This window comes from Chiloscyllium punctatum, chromosome 39 (assembly GCF_047496795.1).
Source record: "Chiloscyllium punctatum isolate Juve2018m chromosome 39, sChiPun1.3, whole genome shotgun sequence".
Lineage (NCBI taxonomy): Eukaryota > Metazoa > Chordata > Chondrichthyes > Orectolobiformes > Hemiscylliidae > Chiloscyllium > Chiloscyllium punctatum.
The window spans coordinates 64,842,573-64,862,769 of NC_092777.1; the positions used below are offsets into that span (position 1 = coordinate 64,842,573).

At 55.4% G+C, this 20,197-nt stretch overlaps 1 protein-coding gene across 2 annotated transcripts in view; it reads right to left on the reverse strand.

The window, feature by feature from the left end:
- The window catches only part of ca10a (carbonic anhydrase Xa), an 815,225-nt gene that overhangs the window by 443,961 nt on the left and 351,067 nt on the right, over positions 1-20,197 (reverse strand). For both annotated transcript variants that reach the window (XM_072558974.1, XM_072558973.1), the window contains exons 5-6: positions 8,459-8,554; positions 5,579-5,651 (exon numbers count right to left, since the gene is read on the reverse strand). In XM_072558974.1, the coding sequence (XP_072415075.1) occupies positions 5,579-5,651; positions 8,459-8,554 (169 nt within the window). The remainder of the gene's footprint in view (positions 1-5,578; positions 5,652-8,458; positions 8,555-20,197) is intronic.

Here is a 20,197-nt window from a genome sequence, read left to right on the forward strand (position 1 = left end):
CACACAGACAGTCGCCTGAGGGTGGAATCGAACCTGGGTCCCTGGCACCAGGAGGCAGAAGTGCTAACCACTGAGCCACCCAGGCGAGGGAGGGAGTTCGAGAGCTCAAGGTCCAGGCATTGGGATTGGAATGTCAGGGGATTTGGGGAGGGGGGTTGCAGAATTGGAGGAGCACTGAGACCACCATGATGGGATGATGGGATGATGGGGGTGGGGGGGGGGGGGGCGCGAGGGGAGGGGGAGGGTAGAGCACGGGGCCCAGGGTGGGAGAGGATTCACGGGGGTGGGGGGGGTCAGGCTTTTCCCATTTTGCCACCTGCCCATCCCGGAACGATCTCCCATCCAGGGAATTTCAGGCAGCAGCTGTCCTCTCATGGCTCTGAGACTGCGCTGTCATCAACGACGATTCAGATTCACTCTCAGTCACACTCCCCACTTCCCAACCCCCACCCCTCAGGCCAGACACCCCTCTGAGGGGGTCTCAGGGAGCACGAAATACGGCAGGCAGAGGAAGATTCCAATAGGATAGAGGGAGTAAAAACGTCAGCTACCAAGGTAATCGAGTTGACAGTGAGTATCTCTGAATTAAGTTCTCAGAGTCGAGAAAGAGAGAGACAGAAACAATACAGGAAGGAGAATACAACAGAGCAGAGACAGGACAGTGCAGATACTGTTGTGCTGATCCTGTACAGGACTGTACCACGGCTGAAGGCCATTTCTTCAACACTGGATGTTTCAAGGTGTCTGTCTCCGCGTCACTATAATACTGTCCGTGTATCTATATCCCTGTGTACCTATCTCCCTGTGTACCTATCTGTCTGTGTATCTATGTCCCTGTGTACCTATCTCTCTGTGTACCTATCTGTCTGTGTATCTATGTCCCTGTGTACCTATCTCTCTGTGTACCTATCTGTCTGTGTATCTATATCCCTGTGTACCTATCTCCCTGTGTACCTATCTGTCTGTGTATCTATGTCCCTGTGTACCTATCTCTCTGTGTATCTATGTCCCTGTGTACCTATCTCTCTGTGTATCTATGTCCCTGTGTACCTATCTCCCTGTGTATCTATGTCCCTGTGTACCTATCTCTCTCTGTATCTATGACCCTGTGTACCTATCTCTCTGTGTATCTATGTCCCTGTATACCTGTCTCTCTCTGTATCTATGTCCCTGTGTATCTATCTCTCTGTGTATCAATGTCCCTGTGTATCTATGTCCCTGTGTACCTATCTCTCTGTGTACCTATCTCTCTGTGTATCTATGTCCCTGTGTATCTATGTCCCTGTGTACCTATGTCCCTGTGTACCTATCTCTCTGTGTATCTATGTCCCTGTATACCTGTCTCTCTCTGTATCTATGTCCCTGTGTACCTATCTCTCTGTGTATCTATGTCCCTGTATACCTGTCTCTCTCTGTATCTATGTCCCTGTGTACCTATCTCTCTGTGTATCAATGTCCCTGTGTATCTATGTCCCTGTGTACCTATCTCTCTGTGTACCTATCTCTCTGTGTATCTATGTCCCTGTGTATCTATGTCCCTGTGTACCTATGTCCCTGTGTACCTATCTCTCTGTGTATCTATGTCCCTGTATACCTGTCTCTCTCTGTATCTATGTCCCTGTGTACCTATCTCTCTGTGTATCTATGTCCCTGTATACCTGTCTCTCTCTGTATCTATGTCCCTGTGTACCTATCTCCCTGTGTATCTATGTCCCTGTGTGCCTATCTCTCTGTGTATCAATGTCCCTGTGTACCTATCTCTCTGTGTATCTATGTCCCTGTATACCTGTCTCTCTCTGTATCTATGTCCCTGTGTACCTATCTCCCTGTGTATCTATGTCCCTGTGTGCCTATCTCTCTGTGTATCAATGTCCCTGTGTACCTATCTCTCTGTGTATCTATGTCCCTGTATACCTGTCTCTCTCTGTATCTATGTCCCTGTGTACCTATCTCCCTGTGTATCTATGTCCCTGTGTACCTATCTCTCTGTGTATCTATGTCCCTGTATACCTATCTCTCTGTGTATCTATGTCCCTGTGTACCTATCTCTCTGTGTATCTATGTCCCTGTGTACCTATCTCTCTGTGTATCTATGTCCCTGTATACCTATCTCTCTGTGTATCTATGTCCCTGTGTACCTATCTCTCTGTGTATCTATGTCCCTGTGTACCTATCTCTCTGTGTATCTATGTCCCTGTGTACCTATCTCTCTGTGTATCTATGTCCCTGTATACCTGTCTCTCTCTGTATCTATGTCCCTGTGCACCTATCTCTCTGTGTATCTATGTCCCTGTATACCTATCTCTCTGTGTATCTATGTCCCTGTGTACCTATCTCTCTGTGTATCTATGTCCCTGTGTACCTATCTCTCTGTGTATCTATGTCCCTGTATACCTATCTCTCTGTGTATCTATGTCCCTGTGTACCTATCTCTCTGTGTATCTATGTCCCTGTGTACCTATCTCTCTGTGTATCTATGTCCCTGTGTACCTATCTCTCTGTGTATCTATGTCCCTGTGTACCTATCTCTCTGTGTATCTATGTCCCTGTATACCTGTCTCTCTCTGTATCTATGTCCCTGTGCACCTATCTCTCTGTGTATCTATCTCTGTGAATATCTGCCCATTTATCTACCTGACTGTGTGTGTGTGGGTCTGTCTGTCTATGTCTCTGTCTGTCTGTATATATGCCATCTATCTGTGCATCATGTATCTGAGGTTGTCTGTCTGACAGTCTCTCTGTCTGTGTATCTCTCTGTCCCACTGTCTGCCTGTCTATCAGTCTGTCTGCCTGTCTATCAGTCTCTCTGTCTGTGTATCTCTCTGTCCCACTGTCTGCCTGTCTATCAGTCTGTCTGCCTGTCTATCAGTCTCTCTGTCTGTGTATCTCTCTGTCCCACTGTCTGCCTGTCTATCAGTCTGTCTGCCTGTCTATCAGTCTCTCTGTCTGTGTATCTCTCTGTCCCACTGTCTGCCTGTCTATCAGTCTCTCTGTCTGTGTATCTCTCTGTCCCACTGTCTGCCTGTCTATCAGTCTCTCTGTCTGTGTATCTCTCTGTCCCACTGTCTGCCTGTCTGACAGTCTCTCTGTCTGTGTATCTCTCTGTCCCACTGTCTGCCTGTCTGACAGTCTCTCTGTCTGTGTATCTCTCTGTCCCACTGTCTGCCTGTCTGACAGTCTCTCTGTCTGTGTATCTCTCTGTCCCACTGTCTGCCTGTCTGACAGTCTCTCTGTCTGTGTATCTCTCTGTCCCACTGTCTGCCTGTCTGACAGTCTCTCTGTCTGTGTATCTCTCTGTCCCACTGTCTGCCTGTCTGACAGTCTCTCTGTCTGTGTATCTCTCTGTCCCACTGTCTGCCTGTCTATCAGTCTCTCTGTCTGTGTATCTCTCTGTCCCACTGTCTGCCTGTCTATCAGTCTCTCTGTCTGTGTATCTCTCTGTCCCACTGTCTGCCTGTCTGACAGTCTCTCTGTCTGTGTATCTCTCTGTCCCACTGTCTGCCTGTCTGACAGTCTCTCTGTCTGTGTATCTCTCTGTCCCACTGTCTGCCTGTCTATCAGTCTCTCTGTCTGTGTATCTCTCTGTCCCACTGTCTGCCTGTCTGACAGTCTCTCTGTCTGTGTATCTCTCTGTCCCACTGTCTGCCTGTCTATCAGTGTCTCTGTCTGTGTATCTCTCTGTCCCACTGTCTGCCTGTCTGACAGTCTCTCTGTCTGTGTATCTCTCTGTCCCACTGTCTGCCTGTCTGACAGTCTCTCTGTCTGTGTATCTCTCTGTCCCACTGTCTGCCTGTCTGACAGTCTCTCTGTCTGTGTATCTCTCTGTCCCACTGTCTGCCTGTCTGACAGTCTCTCTGTCTGTGTATCTCTCTGTCCCACTGTCTGCCTGTCTGACAGTCTCTCTGTCTGTGTATCTCTCTGTCCCACTGTCTGCCTGTCTGACAGTCTCTCTGTCTGTGTATCTCTCTGTCCCACTGTCTGCCTGTCTGACAGTCTCTCTGTCTGTGTATCTCTCTGTCCCACTGTCTGCCTGTCTGACAGTCTCTCTGTCTGTGTATCTCTCTGTCCCACTGTCTGCCTGTCTGACAGTCTCTCTGTCTGTGTATCTCTCTGTCCCACTGTCTGCCTGTCTGACAGTCTCTCTGTCTGTGTATCTCTCTGTCCCACTGTCTGCCTGTCTGACAGTCTCTCTGTCTGTGTATCTCTCTGTCCCACTGTCTGCCTGTCTATCAGTCTCTCTGTCTGTGTATCTCTCTGTCCCACTGTCTGCCTGTCTGACAGTCTCTCTGTCTGTGTATCTCTCTGTCCCACTGTCTGCCTGTCTGACAGTCTCTCTGTCTGTGTATCTCTCTGTCCCACTGTCTGCCTGTCTATCAGTCTCTCTGTCTGTGTATCTCTCTGTCCCACTGTCTGCCTGTCTGACAGTCTCTCTGTCTGTGTATCTCTCTGTCCCACTGTCTGCCTGTCTGACAGTCTCTCTGTCTGTGTATCTCTCTGTCCCACTGTCTGCCTGTCTGACAGTCTCTCTGTCTGTGTATCTCTCTGTCCCACTGTCTGCCTGTCTGACAGTCTCTCTGTCTGTGTATCTCTCTGTCCCACTGTCTGCCTGTCTGACAGTCTCTCTGTCTGTGTATCTCTCTGTCCCACTGTCTGCCTGTCTGACAGTCTCTCTGTCTGTGTATCTCTCTGTCCCACTGTCTGCCTGTCTGACAGTCTCTCTGTCTGTGTATCTCTCTGTCCCACTGTCTGCCTGTCTGACAGTCTCTCTGTCTGTGTATCTCTCTGTCCCACTGTCTGCCTGTCTGACAGTCTCTCTGTCTGTGTATCTCTCTGTCCCACTGTCTGCCTGTCTGACAGTCTCTCTGTCTGTGTATCTCTCTGTCCCACTGTCTGCCTGTCTGACAGTCTCTCTGTCTGTGTATCTCTCTGTCCCACTGTCTGCCTGTCTGACAGTCTCTCTGTCTGTGTATCTCTCTGTCCCACTGTCTGCCTGTCTGACAGTCTCTCTGTCTGTGTATCTCTCTGTCCCACTGTCTGCCTGTCTGACAGTCTCTCTGTCTGTGTATCTCTCTGTCCCACTGTCTGCCTGTCGACCTCCCAAGTGCAGGTGTAGCCCTCCTTCCTGAGTGTTGTTGTGAATGAGTGAGGTTGTGTTACAGTCTGACAGTGAGTGTAGTCCCTGTGCTGATACTCCGGGTCCTGCTGACATAACATGGAATCATCGAATTTGACAGAACAGAAGGAGGCCGTTCAACCTACTGTGTCTGTACTGACTCCCGATAGAGCTACCCAGCTAGTTCCATTCTCCATTCCTATATCTCCACAGCCCTTTAATGTTATCCTTTCAAATCTATCGCCAGCTCTCTTTTGAAACCTCCGCTGGAATCGTCCTCCCCCCTCCCCCAGGCAGCACATTCCAAATCCGATCACCTCCCTGAGTCATGACATTTCTCCCCACCTCACTCCGAGCTCTCTTGCTGACAATCCTGAAATTGTGACCTCTAGTTACTAATGTACCACTTGCAACTTCAGTTCGGTTTGTGATCAGAGGCTGTTGCTAGTTTAGTGATTGACCTACTTTTATATGTGATCCTGGTGATGGTGTCCCTGTTCAACATTCGGTTCAGGAATGGGTTTGCCGTGTCAGAAACCTGCAAAAATCAACACAATGCATTACATCCAGCTGGGAACAGGAATGGGGACGGAAACGGAGATGGGAACAGGAACAGGAACGGGGATGGGGAAGGGACGGGAACAGGGATGGGAACAGGTACGGGAATGGGGATGGGAATGGGGATGGGGATGGGGACAGGGATGGGGACGGGAATGGGGATGGGGACAGGAACGGGGATGGGGATGGGATCGGGGATGGGGACGGGTTGGGAACAGGAATGGGGAGGGGATGGGGATGGAGATGGCAACGTGGATGGGGATGGGGATGGGGACGGGGACGGGGACGGGAATGGGAACAGGGATGGGGATGGGGACGGGAATGGGGACGGGGATGGGGATGGGGATGGGAACAGGGATGGGGACGGGGATGGGGATGGGGATGGGGACGGGGATGGGGATGGGGATGGGGATGGGAATGGGAACAGGGATGGGGATGGGGATGGGATGATGATGGGAACGGGGATGGGGATGGGGACGGGAATGGGGACGGGGTGGGGATGGGGATGGGAACAGGGATGGGGACGGGGATGGGGATGGGGACGGGGATGGGGATGGGGATGGGGATGGGGATGGGAACATCGATGGGGCCAGGGATGGGGACGGAGATGGGAACGGGGATGGGGATAGGGATGGGAACATCGATGGGGCCAGGGATGGGGACGGAGATGGGAACGGGGATGGGGATAGGGATGGGAACATCGATGGGGCCAGGGATGGGGACGGAGATGGGAACGGGGATGGGGATAGGGATGGGAACATCGATGGGGCCAGGGATGGGGACGGAGATGGGAACGGGGATGGGGATAGGGATGGCGACGGGAACGATGATGGGAAGGGGGATGGGGATGGGGATGGGAACGAGGTGTCTCTGCCCCAGTAATGTCACCATGGGACATACAGTCTCAAATTCCCCATCACTGCACAGGATAGAGTGACCCCCCAGACGCAGTGACCCCCAAACGGAGTGACCCCCCAGACGCAGTGACCCCCAACGCGGTGACCTCCAGACACAGTGACCCCCAGACGCAGTGACCCCCAGACACAGTGTGCCCCAGACGCAGTGACCCCCAGACACAGTGACCCCTAGACGCAGTGACCCCCAGACGCAGTGACCCCCAGACACAGTGACCCCCAGACACAGTGACCCTCAGGCGCAGTGACCCCCAGATACAGTGACCCCCAGGCGGAGTGTCCCCCAGACGCAGTGACCCCCAGATGCAGTGACCCCCAGACACAGTGTCTCCCAGACACAGTGACCCCCAGACACAGTGACCCCCAAACGGAGTGTCCCCCAGACACAGTGTCCCCCAGACACAGTAACCCCCAGACACAGTGACCCCCTGACACAGTGTCCCCAGACACAGTGACCCCCAAACGGAGTGTCCCCCAGACACAGTGTCCCCCAGACACAGTAACCCCCAGACACAGTGTCCCCAGACACAGTGACCCCCAAACGGAGTGTCCCCCAGACACAGTGTCCCCCAGACACAGTGTCCCCCAGACACAGTAACCCCCTGACACAGTAACCCCCGACACAATGTCCCCCAGACACAGTGACCCCCAAACGGAGTGTTCCCTAGACACAGAGTCCCCCAGACACAGTGTCCCCCAGACACAGTGACCCCCTGACACAGTGTCCCCAGACACAGTGACCCCCAAACGGAGTGTCCCCCAGACACAGTGACCTCCGGACACAGTGTCCCCCAGACACAGTGACCCCCAAACGGAGTGTCCCCCAGACACAGTGTCACCCAGACACAGTGACCCCCAGACACAGTGACCCCCAGATGCAGTGACCCCCAGACGCAGTGACCCCCAGACACAATGTCCCCCAGACGCAGTCACCCCCAGACACAGTGACCCCCAGACGCAGTGTCCCCCGGACACAGTGTGCCCCAGACGCATTGACCCCCAGACGCAGTGTCCCCCAACGCGGTGACCTCCAGACACAGTGACCCCCAGACGCAGTGTCCCCCAGACACAGTGACCCCCAACGCGGTGACCTCCAGACACAGTGACCCCCAGACGCAGTGACCCCCAGACACAGTGTGCCCCAGATGCAGTGACCCCCAGACGCAGTGACCCCCAGACACAGTGACCCCCAAACGGAGTATCCCCCAGACACAGTGTCCCCCAGACGCAGTGACCCCCAGACACAGTGTCCCCCAGACACAGTGACCCCCTGACACAGTGTCCCCCAGACACAGTGACCCCCAAACGGAGTGTCCCCCAGACACAGTGTCCCCCAGACGCAGTGACCCCCAGATGCAGTGACCCCCAGACGCAGTGACCCCCAGACACAGTGACCCCCAGATGCAGTGACCCCCAGAAGCAGTGACCCCCAGAAGCAGTGACCCCCAGACGCAGTGACCCCCCAAACACAGTGACCCCCAGACGCAGTGACCCCCCAGACACAGTGTCCCCAGACGCAGTGACCTCCAGATGCAGTGACCCCAGACGCAGTGACCTCCAGATGCAGTGACACTCCAGACGCAGTGACCCCCAGATGCAGTGACCCCCAGATGCAGTGACCCCCCAGACACAGTGACCCCGAGACGCAGTGACCTTCAGACGCAGTGACCCTCCAGACACAGTGACCCCAGATGCAGTGTCCCCCAGACACAGTGACCCTCCAGATGCAGTGACCCCCAGATGCAGTGACCCCCAGATGCAGTGTCCCCCAGACACAGTGATCCCCAGACGCAGTGACCCCCAGACACAGTGACCCCCAGACAGGGTGTCTGCGTGACCCTGACAGTACTGTGTGACCCAGTGAGTAACTCACTTTGATAAATATGGAGACCACCACCAGCCCATTTGGGCTTTTCGCAGCCTCTGTGACATTTGTGTAGAGCTCATGATTGTAGTGTATTAACTGCACCTGAAAGACAAAGACAGCACAGGGAATTCACATGTTCAAAAGCTTTGAATGTTACTCAAATCTGCCCGTGAGCTTCACTGTGTTACATTCCCCTGATGTTCCACCCTGCTGTTGACAGGGGCTAGTGAGATATCTGGGAGTCCTTTCCACAGGGAGTGTGGGGGGGGGGGGGGGTGGGGGTGAGACTGGATAAGACAAAACACACATTATTGACCATCCCCAGCCCCTTCAACATCCACTCCCTGCACCACTGACGCTCAGAACCAACAATGTCTACTATCTACATAATTCACCAAAGATCCTCAGGCAGTACCTTCCTAACCCACGACCACCTCCAACCAGAAGGACAAGGGGCAGCAGATACATGGGGACACCACCCTCTGTAAGGTCCCCTCTCAGCCCCTCCCCATCCTGACTTGGAAATATATCGCTGTTCCTTCACTGTCACTGGGTCAGAATCCTGGAATTCCCTCCCTCAGGGGCAGTGTGGGTCTACCCTACAGCAGGTGGACTGCAGCAGTTCAGGAAGGCAGCTCACCCCCACCCTCTCAAGGGGGGCAACTAGGGACGGATGGGAATGACTGGGCCCGGCCAGCGTATGAAGGGGTTTTTTTTTGCAGAAGGCTCCACTACAGGGCGGACTGTTCTCTCAGCTCGAAGGCTGCCAGCCCCCACTGAGAGATAGCTGTCTTCCCCCAACGTCACTCTTGGTCAGGCCAGCTCCAGCAGGTCTGAGCCCTCTTCAGGCAATGGGAACATTGGGACCAATCGGAAAGTAGCGGAAGGAAGGGCCCTGAAGATTTTGTGCCTGGAACTGTGACGAGTTCCTTGTGGCATTGGTGGGGTTGACCTTGGGAAGAAGGGGTTGTTGAAACGTTGCCCTGACAACCATGGTTAGGGCGGAGAGTTACCTGATGTGTTGCTAATGCTGGGCAAGGCTGTGGGAGGAGGAGGAGGAGGGGGTGTCACTAGGCCCCAGTTACTGTCAATTCCCACCCGCTCAGTCAACCTTTGTCAGACCCTGCTCGGTCTATTGCCCCCATTGCATGTTGCTGCAGTGGTTGCGATTCCACACCTTTGACGACAGATACAGCCGAGGGAGCTGGGCCTGACTATTTCCTGTTGCTCTCCTGCAGTGTGAAGGTACTGGGTATTATTTCCCCCAATGGTCAGGGGGGTCTCCGACCTGGGGCGGTCCTGCCCTCCGAGGGTCAGTCCCACAAGCAGCACTGCAAAATCACCTTCCCTTCATCTCCCATACAGAATCCTCCAACCTTGCTGCACAGAATGAGGCCACTCAGCCAAGAGGGCCTGTGCTAGCCCTGCGAAGGAGCTAGCCAATCGGTCTTCTCCCAGCTCCCTCCTGTCCGTTTGTCCCTGCGAATCCTTGTCCAGATTCCCGACAGAGTGCGGGGGTGGGGTGTTTTGGGAGCTGTGGGGAGGATGTGAGGGGATGGGGACTGCCTGAGGGAGTGCACTAACAGGCAGCTGCTGCAGAATAATGTGGCAGAGTATTCCAGGGAGTGATGGTGGATGTACAAAGGGATCGGTCGCTTGGGGGGGGGGGGAGGTGGTGGGGCTCTTACATACCAGGCAAGAACAGTTAATGGCAGGCTGCTGTTAGGAAGGCAAGTGTATTCCAGGCTTCATTTCAGGAGAATTGGAGGTTGGAAATTGGAGTGTTTTACTGCAAAAATACAGGATCTTGGTGAGAGCATGCCCAGAGTACTTTTGGTCAGAGAGGATGCACTGGGTGTCGAGGAAATGCAGCAGGGGGTCACTATGCTGGTACAGGGCGTGACGGTACTTTATGAGGTGTATTTTGTCCTGGTTTTTCTTTTGAAGAGAGATTCTAAGGCAGAGACGTTGAGCAGTCCACCAGATCCACTGGAGGGAACAGCTTCAGAGGCCCTGGGCTTGTTTTTTTTTGAAAGTTGAAACAATTGAAGCAGCCCGACTGGGTGTGGCCAGCTCTCACAGACCAGGATTTCTGGGTTTTAGTGGTTTTTTTTGGTTTTAGGTTTGGCGAATGCTGTTGTGGGTTTGGAGAGAGTGCATACTGAGAGAATGTTCCTGCTTCTGAGGGAACCTGACCGAAAACAAGAGGCCTCCTTTGAGATGGGGAGAACATTTTCCCTCACAGAGGGCTGTTAGTCTTCGGAACTCACTAACCCGGGGATCCGTTGGGAAGGGCGAATCAACACTGAAGCAGACTTTCTGTCAGCAAGGAGGACAGAGGCATGGTGGGGGGAGAAGGGGGGGTCAGACAACAGCAGTGGATTTGAGGAGTAGCCATCTTACTGAATAGCAGAGTAGGGTTCGAGGGGCTGAACGGCTTACTCCTGCTCCGAATCCCTGTGTTTCTGCGTGTTTGTTTATGTGTTTTTGACATGCCCTACGGACAACAGAAGGAACCTCCAGGTTTTTAACACAATCAGGAACTCTTAAGGTCAAAGGGTTTGTGACAATTATTCTGGTTGTTTTTCTATAAATATTTGCTTTGTTTCCCTATTATTCGTCCCATGAGCACGTCATCCCAATGGGGAGGGAGATGACCTTTCCAAAGTAAGCCTCTTGCAATTCGATACATTTTCGTCTGAAAGCCAGCTAAAAGGCAGCAGACATGTCAGGACTGGGTAATGAAAAGTCTCTTCCGAGCTTTGTCAGGGAGCTACGAGGCAGCAGATACTCACAAAACTCCATTGTGCTGGGTCTTGTTTCTAAAGGTCCCCTGAAAAATTAATGAGTCTCTTTGCTAAAGAGCATTGAGAGAGGTAGTTACCTCATTAGTCACTGCTCTTATGAAGGCCGAAACCTTTTAACTCTGCGGGGGGTGAACGAACAGAAGCTGCCAGTAATCTCCGACACTGTCGGGAGGTTTTATAAGTGTTTCTTTGAAAGATGATTGAAGGCAATGTGAGGGGGAGGAGTGTGTGAACAGTTTGAAGGAGTTAGGGGAGGTTTGTTGTGGCAAAGCTTGGCAAAGGTTTGAAAAGCTGTTGTCAGCCACCAAGGGAATCAGATCCCGCAGCAAGTGCACGGCAAATCTGATCCCTCAGGGAGCACCGGGGGGGGAGATCAGATCCATCAGGGAGCGTGGGGGGGAGATCAGATCCATCAGGGAACACGGGGGGAGATCAGATCCATCAGGGAGTGTGGGGGGGGAGATCAGATCCATCAGGGAACACGGGGGGGAGATCAGATCCATCAGGGAGTGTGGGGGGGGAGATCAGATCCATCAGGGAACACGGGGGGAGATCAGATCCATCAGGGAGTGTGGGGGGGGAGATCAGATCCATCAGGGAACACGGGGGGGAGATCAGATCCATCAGGGAGTGTGGGGGGGGAGATCAGATCCATCAGGGAACACGGGGGGAGATCAGATCCATCAGGGAACACGGGGGGAGATCAGATCCATCAGGGAACACGGGGGGAGATCAGATCCATCAGGGAACACGGGGGGAGATCAGATCCATCAGGGAGCACGGGGGGGAGATCAGATCCATCAGGGAGTGTGGGGGGGGAGATCAGATCCATCAGGGAGCACGGGGGGAGATCAGATCCATCAGGGAACACGGGGGGAGATCAGATCCATCAGGGAGTGTGGGGGGGGAGATCAGATCCATCAGGGAACACGGGGGGAGATCAGATCCATCAGGGAACACGGGGGGGAGATCAGATCCATCAGGGAGCGTGGGGGGGGAGATCAGATCCATCAGGGAACACGGGGGGGAGATCAGATCCATCAGGGAGTGTGGGGGGGGAGATCAGATCCATCAGGGAGCACGGGGGGGGAGATCAGATCCATCAGGGAGTGTGGGGGGGGAGATCAGATCCATCAGGGAGCACGGGGGGAGATCAGATCCATCAGGGAGCACGGGGGGAGATCAGATCCATCAGGGAGCACGGGGGGGAGATCAGATCCATCAGGGAGCGTGGGGGGGGGGAGATCAGATCCATCAGGGAGCGTGGGGGGGGAGATCAGATCCATCAGGGAACACGGGGGGGAGATCAGATCCATCAGGGAGCACGGGGGGAGATCAGATCCATCAGGGAGCACGGGGGGAGATCAGATCCATCAGGGAACACGGGGGGGAGATCAGATCCATCAGGGAGCACGGGGGGAGATCAGATCCATCAGGGAACACGGGGGGGAGATCAGATCCATCAGGGAGCACGGGGGGAGATCAGATCCATCAGGGAGCGTGGGGGGAGAGATCAGATCCTTCAGGGAGCACGGGGGGAGATCAGATCCATCAGGGAACACGGGGGGAGATCAGATCCATCAGGGAACACGGGGGGGAGATCAGATCCATCAGGGAGCACGGGGGGAGATCAGATCCATCAGGGAGCGTGGGGGGAGAGATCAGATCCTTCAGGGAGCGTGGGGGGGGAGATCAGATCCATCAGGGAGCGTGGGGGGGAGATCAGATCCATCAGGGAGCACGGGGGGAGATCAGATCCATCAGGGAGCGTGGGGGGGGGAGATCAGATCCATCAGGGAGCACGGGGGGAGATCAGATCCATCAGGGAGTGTGGGGGGGGAGATCAGATCCATCAGGGAGCGTGGGGGGGGAGATCAGATCCATCAGGGAGTGTGGGGGGGGAGATCAGATCCATCAGGGAGCGTGGGGGGGGAGATCAGATCCATCAGGGAGCGTGGGGGGGGAGATCAGATCCATCAGGGAGCGTGGGGGGGGAGATCAGATCCATCAGGGAGCGTGGGGGGGGAGATCAGATCCATCAGGGAGCGTGGGGGGGGAGATCAGATCCATCAGGGAGCACGGGGTGGGGGTGGGGGTGTGGAAATCAGATCCCTCAGGGAGCACGGGGGGAAATCAGATCCCTCCGCCCCTCCCTCACACAACTCCCTCACAACCTCCCTCCGCCCCTCCCTCACACACCTCCAGGAGCAACCAAAACCCAATATACTGAAGCAAGTTGCCCTCCACATCCAGCCTGATCTGCTCCATCCCTGAATGAGTACTGAAGGTCCCCCAGATAACAGACAGCTGTCAGAGCTCCCACTGTGGCACTGTCAGTCAGTTCACACACTGGATGTTAAGATACATCTCCATCATCCTGACATTTTAAAGACAACCTTTTTATCAAATCAAACACAACATTGGCACCACAGCTAAACACCCTCAGGAAGGAAAATGTCTCTTGTTGAACCCAGTTACACCTTGCCTCAGTAAAGCAGGAGTGTCACTGTGGGAAGTATTGACCTTTTCAGGTGGAGTTGCAAAGGTTTCTATCCCCAGAGGGAGGGGATTCCTTGTGACTTTCCCTCTGTCACCTCCGACTCCACCCCAGGGCCTATTAATTCCTCATTCACTCTGTCAGGAAAACTCCAATACTGCGGACACGAGGAATCTGAAAGCAAAGCTGAAGGAGCTGGGCAGACTCAGTAGGCCGAGGAGAAAGTGAGGATGGCAGATGCTGGAAATCAGAGTCGAGAGTGTGCTGCTGGAAAAGCGCAGCAGGTCAGGCAGCATCCGAGGAGCAGGACAAAAGCCCTTCATCAGCCACAGTGGGCCTCGCCATGTCTATTAGTGCACAGGAACTCCCTGGTAGTTAGGCTCCAGCCTGACAACTGGGCCCAGTGTTGGCTCCCACAACCCAGGGAAAGGCCTTGGCGAGGGGGCCAGAGGGATATTTACCGGAATGGTTCCAGGGAATAGGGGAATGAGGGGATCTTGTGGAGGGACTGGAGGAGCTGGGATTGGCCCCTGCTCTGGGCAGCGGGAGACCTGATCCGAGTGGTTGAAATTGTTGAGAATTCTCGGGGAGAAGGGAGTATCGTTGCTTAGGACGTGCTGCTGAGATCACTGGGAAATGAAACAAGCCCAGGGCCAGGGCAGCGGGGGAAGGGGAGGCTCCAGTCCAACGCAGTGGGAGTGACTGGGATCCAGGATGTGGGATCTGCAGATTCTACAGGAACCGTCCAATGGGAATTGGGGGGGAGAGTTGAACAGGCGAAATTTACAGGGCTTTGTAAAAAGAGTGAGATTCGGATCATTCAAAGATCTCGAACAGTGACAATGAGCTGAATGGCCTCCTCCTCCTGTGTTGGGGCATTCCACAATGTTCGATAAAGAGGGAGGGGCATGAAGGAGGTGTCCCTGAGGAGGGGGGCAGGAGGGAGGTGCCCTCATTATTTTATAAACCTCTATAAGGTCACCTCTCAGCCTCCTACCCTCCAGGGACCAAAGTCCCAGCCTATTCAGCCTTTCTTGATAACTCATACCCTCCACTCCCAGGTAAAAAACAATGACTGCAGATGCTGGAAACCAGATTCTGGATTAGTGGTGCTGGAAGAGCACAGCAGTTCAGGCAGCATCCAACGAGCAGCGAAATCGACGTTTCGGGCAAAAGCCCTTCATCAGGAATAAAGGCAGTGAGCCTGAAGCGTGGAGAGATAAGCTAGAGGAGGGTGGGGGTGGGGAGAAAGTAGCATAGAGTACAATGGGTGAGTGGGGGAGGAGATGAAGGTGATAGGTCAGGGAGGAGAGGGTGGAGTGGATAGGTGGAAAAGGAGATAGGCAGGTAGGACAAGTCCAGACAAGTCATGGGGACAGTTACTGAGCTGGAAGTCTGGAACTGGGGTGAGGTGGGGGAAGGGGAAATGAGGAAACTGTTGAAGTCCACATTGATGCCCTGGGGTTGAAGTGTTCCGAGGCGGAAGATGAGGCGTTCCTCCACTCCCAGCAACATCCTGCAAAATCTCTTCTGAACCCTCTCCAGCTTCAATAATATCTTTCCCATCGCAGAGCGATCAAAACTGGACAAAGTAACCTGGAAGAGCTCTCACCAGTGTCCTGCACAACCTCAACCTTTTCTTCAAATTACATTTCTAAAATCTTCTTTAATTTTTTTACCCAGTCAGCTATGTTACTCCCATCTCCACTGTCCCAAATCCACCCATCGAATGATCTACCAAGGGGCTAGCATAGGGTTAAAGGGCTGAATGGCCTTGTGTGCTGAATTGCTTTGGGCTCAATGTAGCTCAGTGTTGGATTCTGTGGGCTGTTGGAGGCACCAGGTGAATATAGTGCTGCAGATCAGAGAGGGACCCCACTGGGAGAGACCCCCCCCCACCCCCCTCCCTCAGAGGGGAAGGGCAGGGTGGGTTTGAATCAGGCTGTTGTTTGTCATAGGCCTGAGGCTGCCCCTTTCACACTCTCAATCACTGGCCAATTCAAAACCCGATCCGACCCTCACTGCAATCAACTCCACCTCCAATCCCTCTGGCACTGCCTTCAACTGGCACCTGGCTCATCCCATCAGAGAAGGCGAAAGTGAGGACTGCAGATGCTGGAGATCAGAGCCATGAATGTGATGCTGGAAAAGCGCAGCAGGTCACACAGCGTCTGAGGAGCAGGAGAATCGACGTTTTGGGGTGCAGCGCTTCATCGGGAATGAGGCTGGGAGACTTGGCGGTGGAGAGACAAAGGGGAGGGGGAATGGGGCTGGGGGAGCGATAGGTGGATGGAGGTGGGGGTAAAGGTCATAGGTCAGAGAGGAGGGTGGGGCAGAGAGGTGGGAAGGGAGATTGACAGGTGGGACAGGTCGGGGAGTCCAGAACTAGAGGGACATAGGTTAAGGGTGAGAGGGGAAAGATATAAAAGAGACCTAAGGGGCAACTTTTTCACACAGAGGGTGGTACGTGTATGGAATGAGCTGCCAGAGGATGTGGTGGAGGCTGATACAATTGCAACATTTAAGAGGCATTTAGATGGGTATATGAATAGGAAGGGTTTGGAGGGATATGGGCCGGGTGCTGGCAGGTGGGACTAGATTGGGTTGGGATATCTGGTCGGCATGGACGGGTTGGACTGAAGGGTCTGTTTCCATGCTGTACATCTCTATGACTCTAGGTCAGATCATGAGGATTGTGCTGAGCTGGAAGTTTGGAACTAGGGTGAGGTGGGGGAAGGGGAAATGAGGAAACTGTTGAAGTCCACATTGATGCCCTGGGGTTGAAGTGTTCCGAGGCGGAAGATGAGGCTTTCTTCCTCCAGGCGTCGGGTGGTGAGGGAGCGGCGGTGGAAGAGGCCCAGACAAGGTACAGACCCTTCTTTTGTGACCTTGGGATACTCCGGCTCAGGAGGATTTTCTGGAAGTGAAGCCAATGTAGGAGAAGGTAGAGCAGGACAGTGCACAGCAAGAGGCCACGGTCAGCAATGGGACAATGCACACACACACTGGGGCGCTGAGTGAGGGGAACACTGGAGCAGGGACACATCGGAGAACTCTCCATCTCACCCTCAAATATTCACAGACAGATTAATACCATTTACATGAGACACGGGGACAGGCCTCAGCACAAACTCCCTTCAAACATAAATCGACTCATACAGTGCCCACTCCCTCAGCACTGACCCTCTGACAGTGCAGGACTCCCTCAGCACTGACCCTCCGACAGTGCCCACTCCCTCAGCACTGACCCTCTGACAGTGCGGCACTCCCTCAGCACTGACCCTCCAACAGTGCGGCACTCCCTCAGCACTGACCCTCCAACAGTGCGGCACTTCCTCAGCACTGACTCTCCGACAGTGCGGCAGTCCCTCAGCACTGACCCTCCGACAGTGCGGCACTCCCTCAGCACTGACCCTCCGACAGTGCAGAACTCCCTCGATAATGATCCTCTGACAGTGCAGCACACCCTCAGTACTGACCCTCCGACAATGCTGGACTCCCTCAGCACTGAACCTCCAACAGTGCAGCACTCCCTCAGCACTGACCCTCCGACAGTGCGGCATTCCCTCAGCATTGACCCTCCGACAGTGCGGCAATCCCTCAGCACTGACCCTCCGACAGTGCAGCACTCCCTTAGCACTGACCCTCTGACAGTGCGGCACTCCCTCAGCACTGACCCTCTCACAGTGCCGCACTCCCTCAGCACTGACCCTCCGACAGTGCGGCACTCCCTCAGCACTGACCCTCTGGCAGTGCAGCACTCCCTCAGCACTGACCCTCTGACAGTGCAGCATTCCCTCAGCACTGACCCTCTGACAGTGCAGCACTCCCTCAGCACTGACCCTCTGACAGTGCGACACTCCCTCAGCACTGACTCTCCGACAGTGCGGCACTCCCTCAGCACTGACCCTCTGACAGTGCGGCACTCCCTCAGCACCGACCCTCCGACAGTGCGGCACTCCCTCAGCACTGACCCTCCGACAGTGCGGCACTCGCTCAGCAGTGACCCTCCGGCACTCCCTCAGCACCGACCCTCTGACAATGCGGCACTCCCTCAGCACTGACCCTCTGACAGTGCGGCACTCCCTCAGCACTGAACCTCTGACAGTGCAGCACTCCCTCAGCACTGACCCTCCGACAGTGCAGCTCTCCCTCAGTCCTGACCCTCCGACAGTGCGGCACTCCCTCAGTACTGACCCTCCGACAGTGCAGCTCTCCCTCAGTCCTGACCCTCCGACAGTGCGGCACTCCCTCAGCACTGACCCTCCGACAGTGCAGCTCTCCCTCAGTCCTGACCCTCCGACAGTGCAGCTCTCCCTCAGTCCTGACCCTCCGAAAGTGCGACACTCCCTCAGCACTGACCCTCCACCAGTGCCGCACTCCCTCAGCACTGACCCTCCGACAGTGCGGCACTCCCTCAGCACTGACCATCCGACAGTGCGGCACTCCCTCAGCACTGACCCTCCGACAGTGCGGCACTCCCTCAGCACTGACCCTCCGACAGTGCGGCACTCCATCCTCAATGACACTCCGACATTGACCCTCCACTGACCCTCCAGCAGTGCGGCACTCCCTCAGCACTGACCCTCCGACAGAGCGGCACTCCCTCAGTACTGACCCTCCGACAGTGCGGCGCTCCCTCAGCCCTGACCCTCTGACAGTGGGGCACTCCCTCAGCACTGACCCTCCGACAATGCGACACTCCCTCAAACTGATCCTCTGACAGTGCGGTACCCCCTCAGCACTTACCCTCTGACAGTGCGGCACTCCCTCAGCACTGACCCTCTGTCAGTGCGGCACTCCCTCAGTACTGACCCTCCGACAGTGCGACACTCCTTCAATACTGACCCTCCGACAGTGCGGCACTCCCTCAACACTGACCCTCCGACAGTGCGACACTCCCTCAGCACTGACCCTCCAATAGTTCAGCACTCCTTCAGCACTGACCCTCTGACAGTGTGGCACTCCCTCAGCACTGACCCTCCGACAGTGCAGCACTCCCTCAGCACTGACCCTCCCACAGTGCGGCACTCCCTCAGCACTGACCCGCTGACAGTGCAGCACTCCCTCAGCACTGACCCTCCGACAGTGCAGCACTCCCTCAGCACTGACCCTCTGACAGTGTGGCACTCCCTCAGCACTGACCCTCTGTCAGTGCGGCGCTCCCTCAGCACTGACCCTCCGACAGTGCGACACTCCCTCAGTCCTGACCCTCCGACAGTGCGACACTCCCTCAGCACTGACCCTCCGATAGTGCGATACTCCTTCAGCACTGACCCTCCCACAGTGCAGCCCTCCCTCAGCTTTGACCCTCCGACAGTGCGACACTCCCTCAGTCCTGAGCCTCTGACAGTGCGGCACTCCCTCAGTCCTGACCCTTTGACAGTGCGGCACTCCCTCAGCACTGACCCTCTGACAGTGCCCACTCCCTCAGCACTGACCCTCTGACAGTGCGGCACTCCCTGAGCACTGACCCTCCGACAGGGCGGCACTCCCTCAGCACTGACCCTCCGACAGTGCGGCACTCCCTCAGCACTGGCCATCCAACAGTGCGGCACTCCCTCAGCACTGACCCTCCGACAGTTCCCACTCCCTCAGCACTGACCCTCCCACAGTGCGGCACTCCCTCAGTCCTGACCCTCCCACAGTGCGGAACTCCCTCAGCACTGACTCTCGGACAGTGCGGCACTCCCTCAGCACTGACCCTCCGACAGTGCGGCACTCCCTCAGCACTGACCCTCCCACAATGCGGCACTCCCTCAGTCCTGACCCTCCGACAGTGCGGCACTCCCTCAGTACTGACCCTCCGACAGTGCGGCACTCCCTCCGCACTGACCCTCCGACAGGGTGGCACTCCCTCAGCACTGACCCTCCGACAGTGCGGCACTCCCTCAGCACTGACCCTCCGACAGTGCGGCACTCCCTCAGTCCTGACCCTCTGACAGTGCGGCACTCCCTCAGTCCTGACCCTCCGACAGTGCGGCACTCCCTCAGCACTGACCCTCCGACAGTGCGGCACTCCCTCAGTCCTGACCCTCTGACAGTGCGGCACTCCCTCAGTCCTGACCCTCCGACAGTGCGGCACTTCCTTAGCACTGACCCTTCGACGGTTCGGAACTCCGTCAGTACTGACCCTCCGACAGACCAGCACTCCCTCAGCACTGACCCTCTGACAGTGTGGCACTCCCTCAGAACTGACCCTCCCACAGTGCGGCACTCCCTCAGCACTGACCCTCTGTAAGTGCGGCACTCCCTCAGTCCTGACCCTCCGACAGTGCAACACTCCCTCAGTACTGACCCACCGACAGTGCAGCACTCCCTCAACACTGACCCTCTGTAAGTGCGGCACTCCCTCAGCACTGACCCTCCGACAGTGCGACACTCCCTCAGTCCTGACCCTCCGACAGTGCGGCACTCCCTCAGTCCTGACCCTCTGACAGT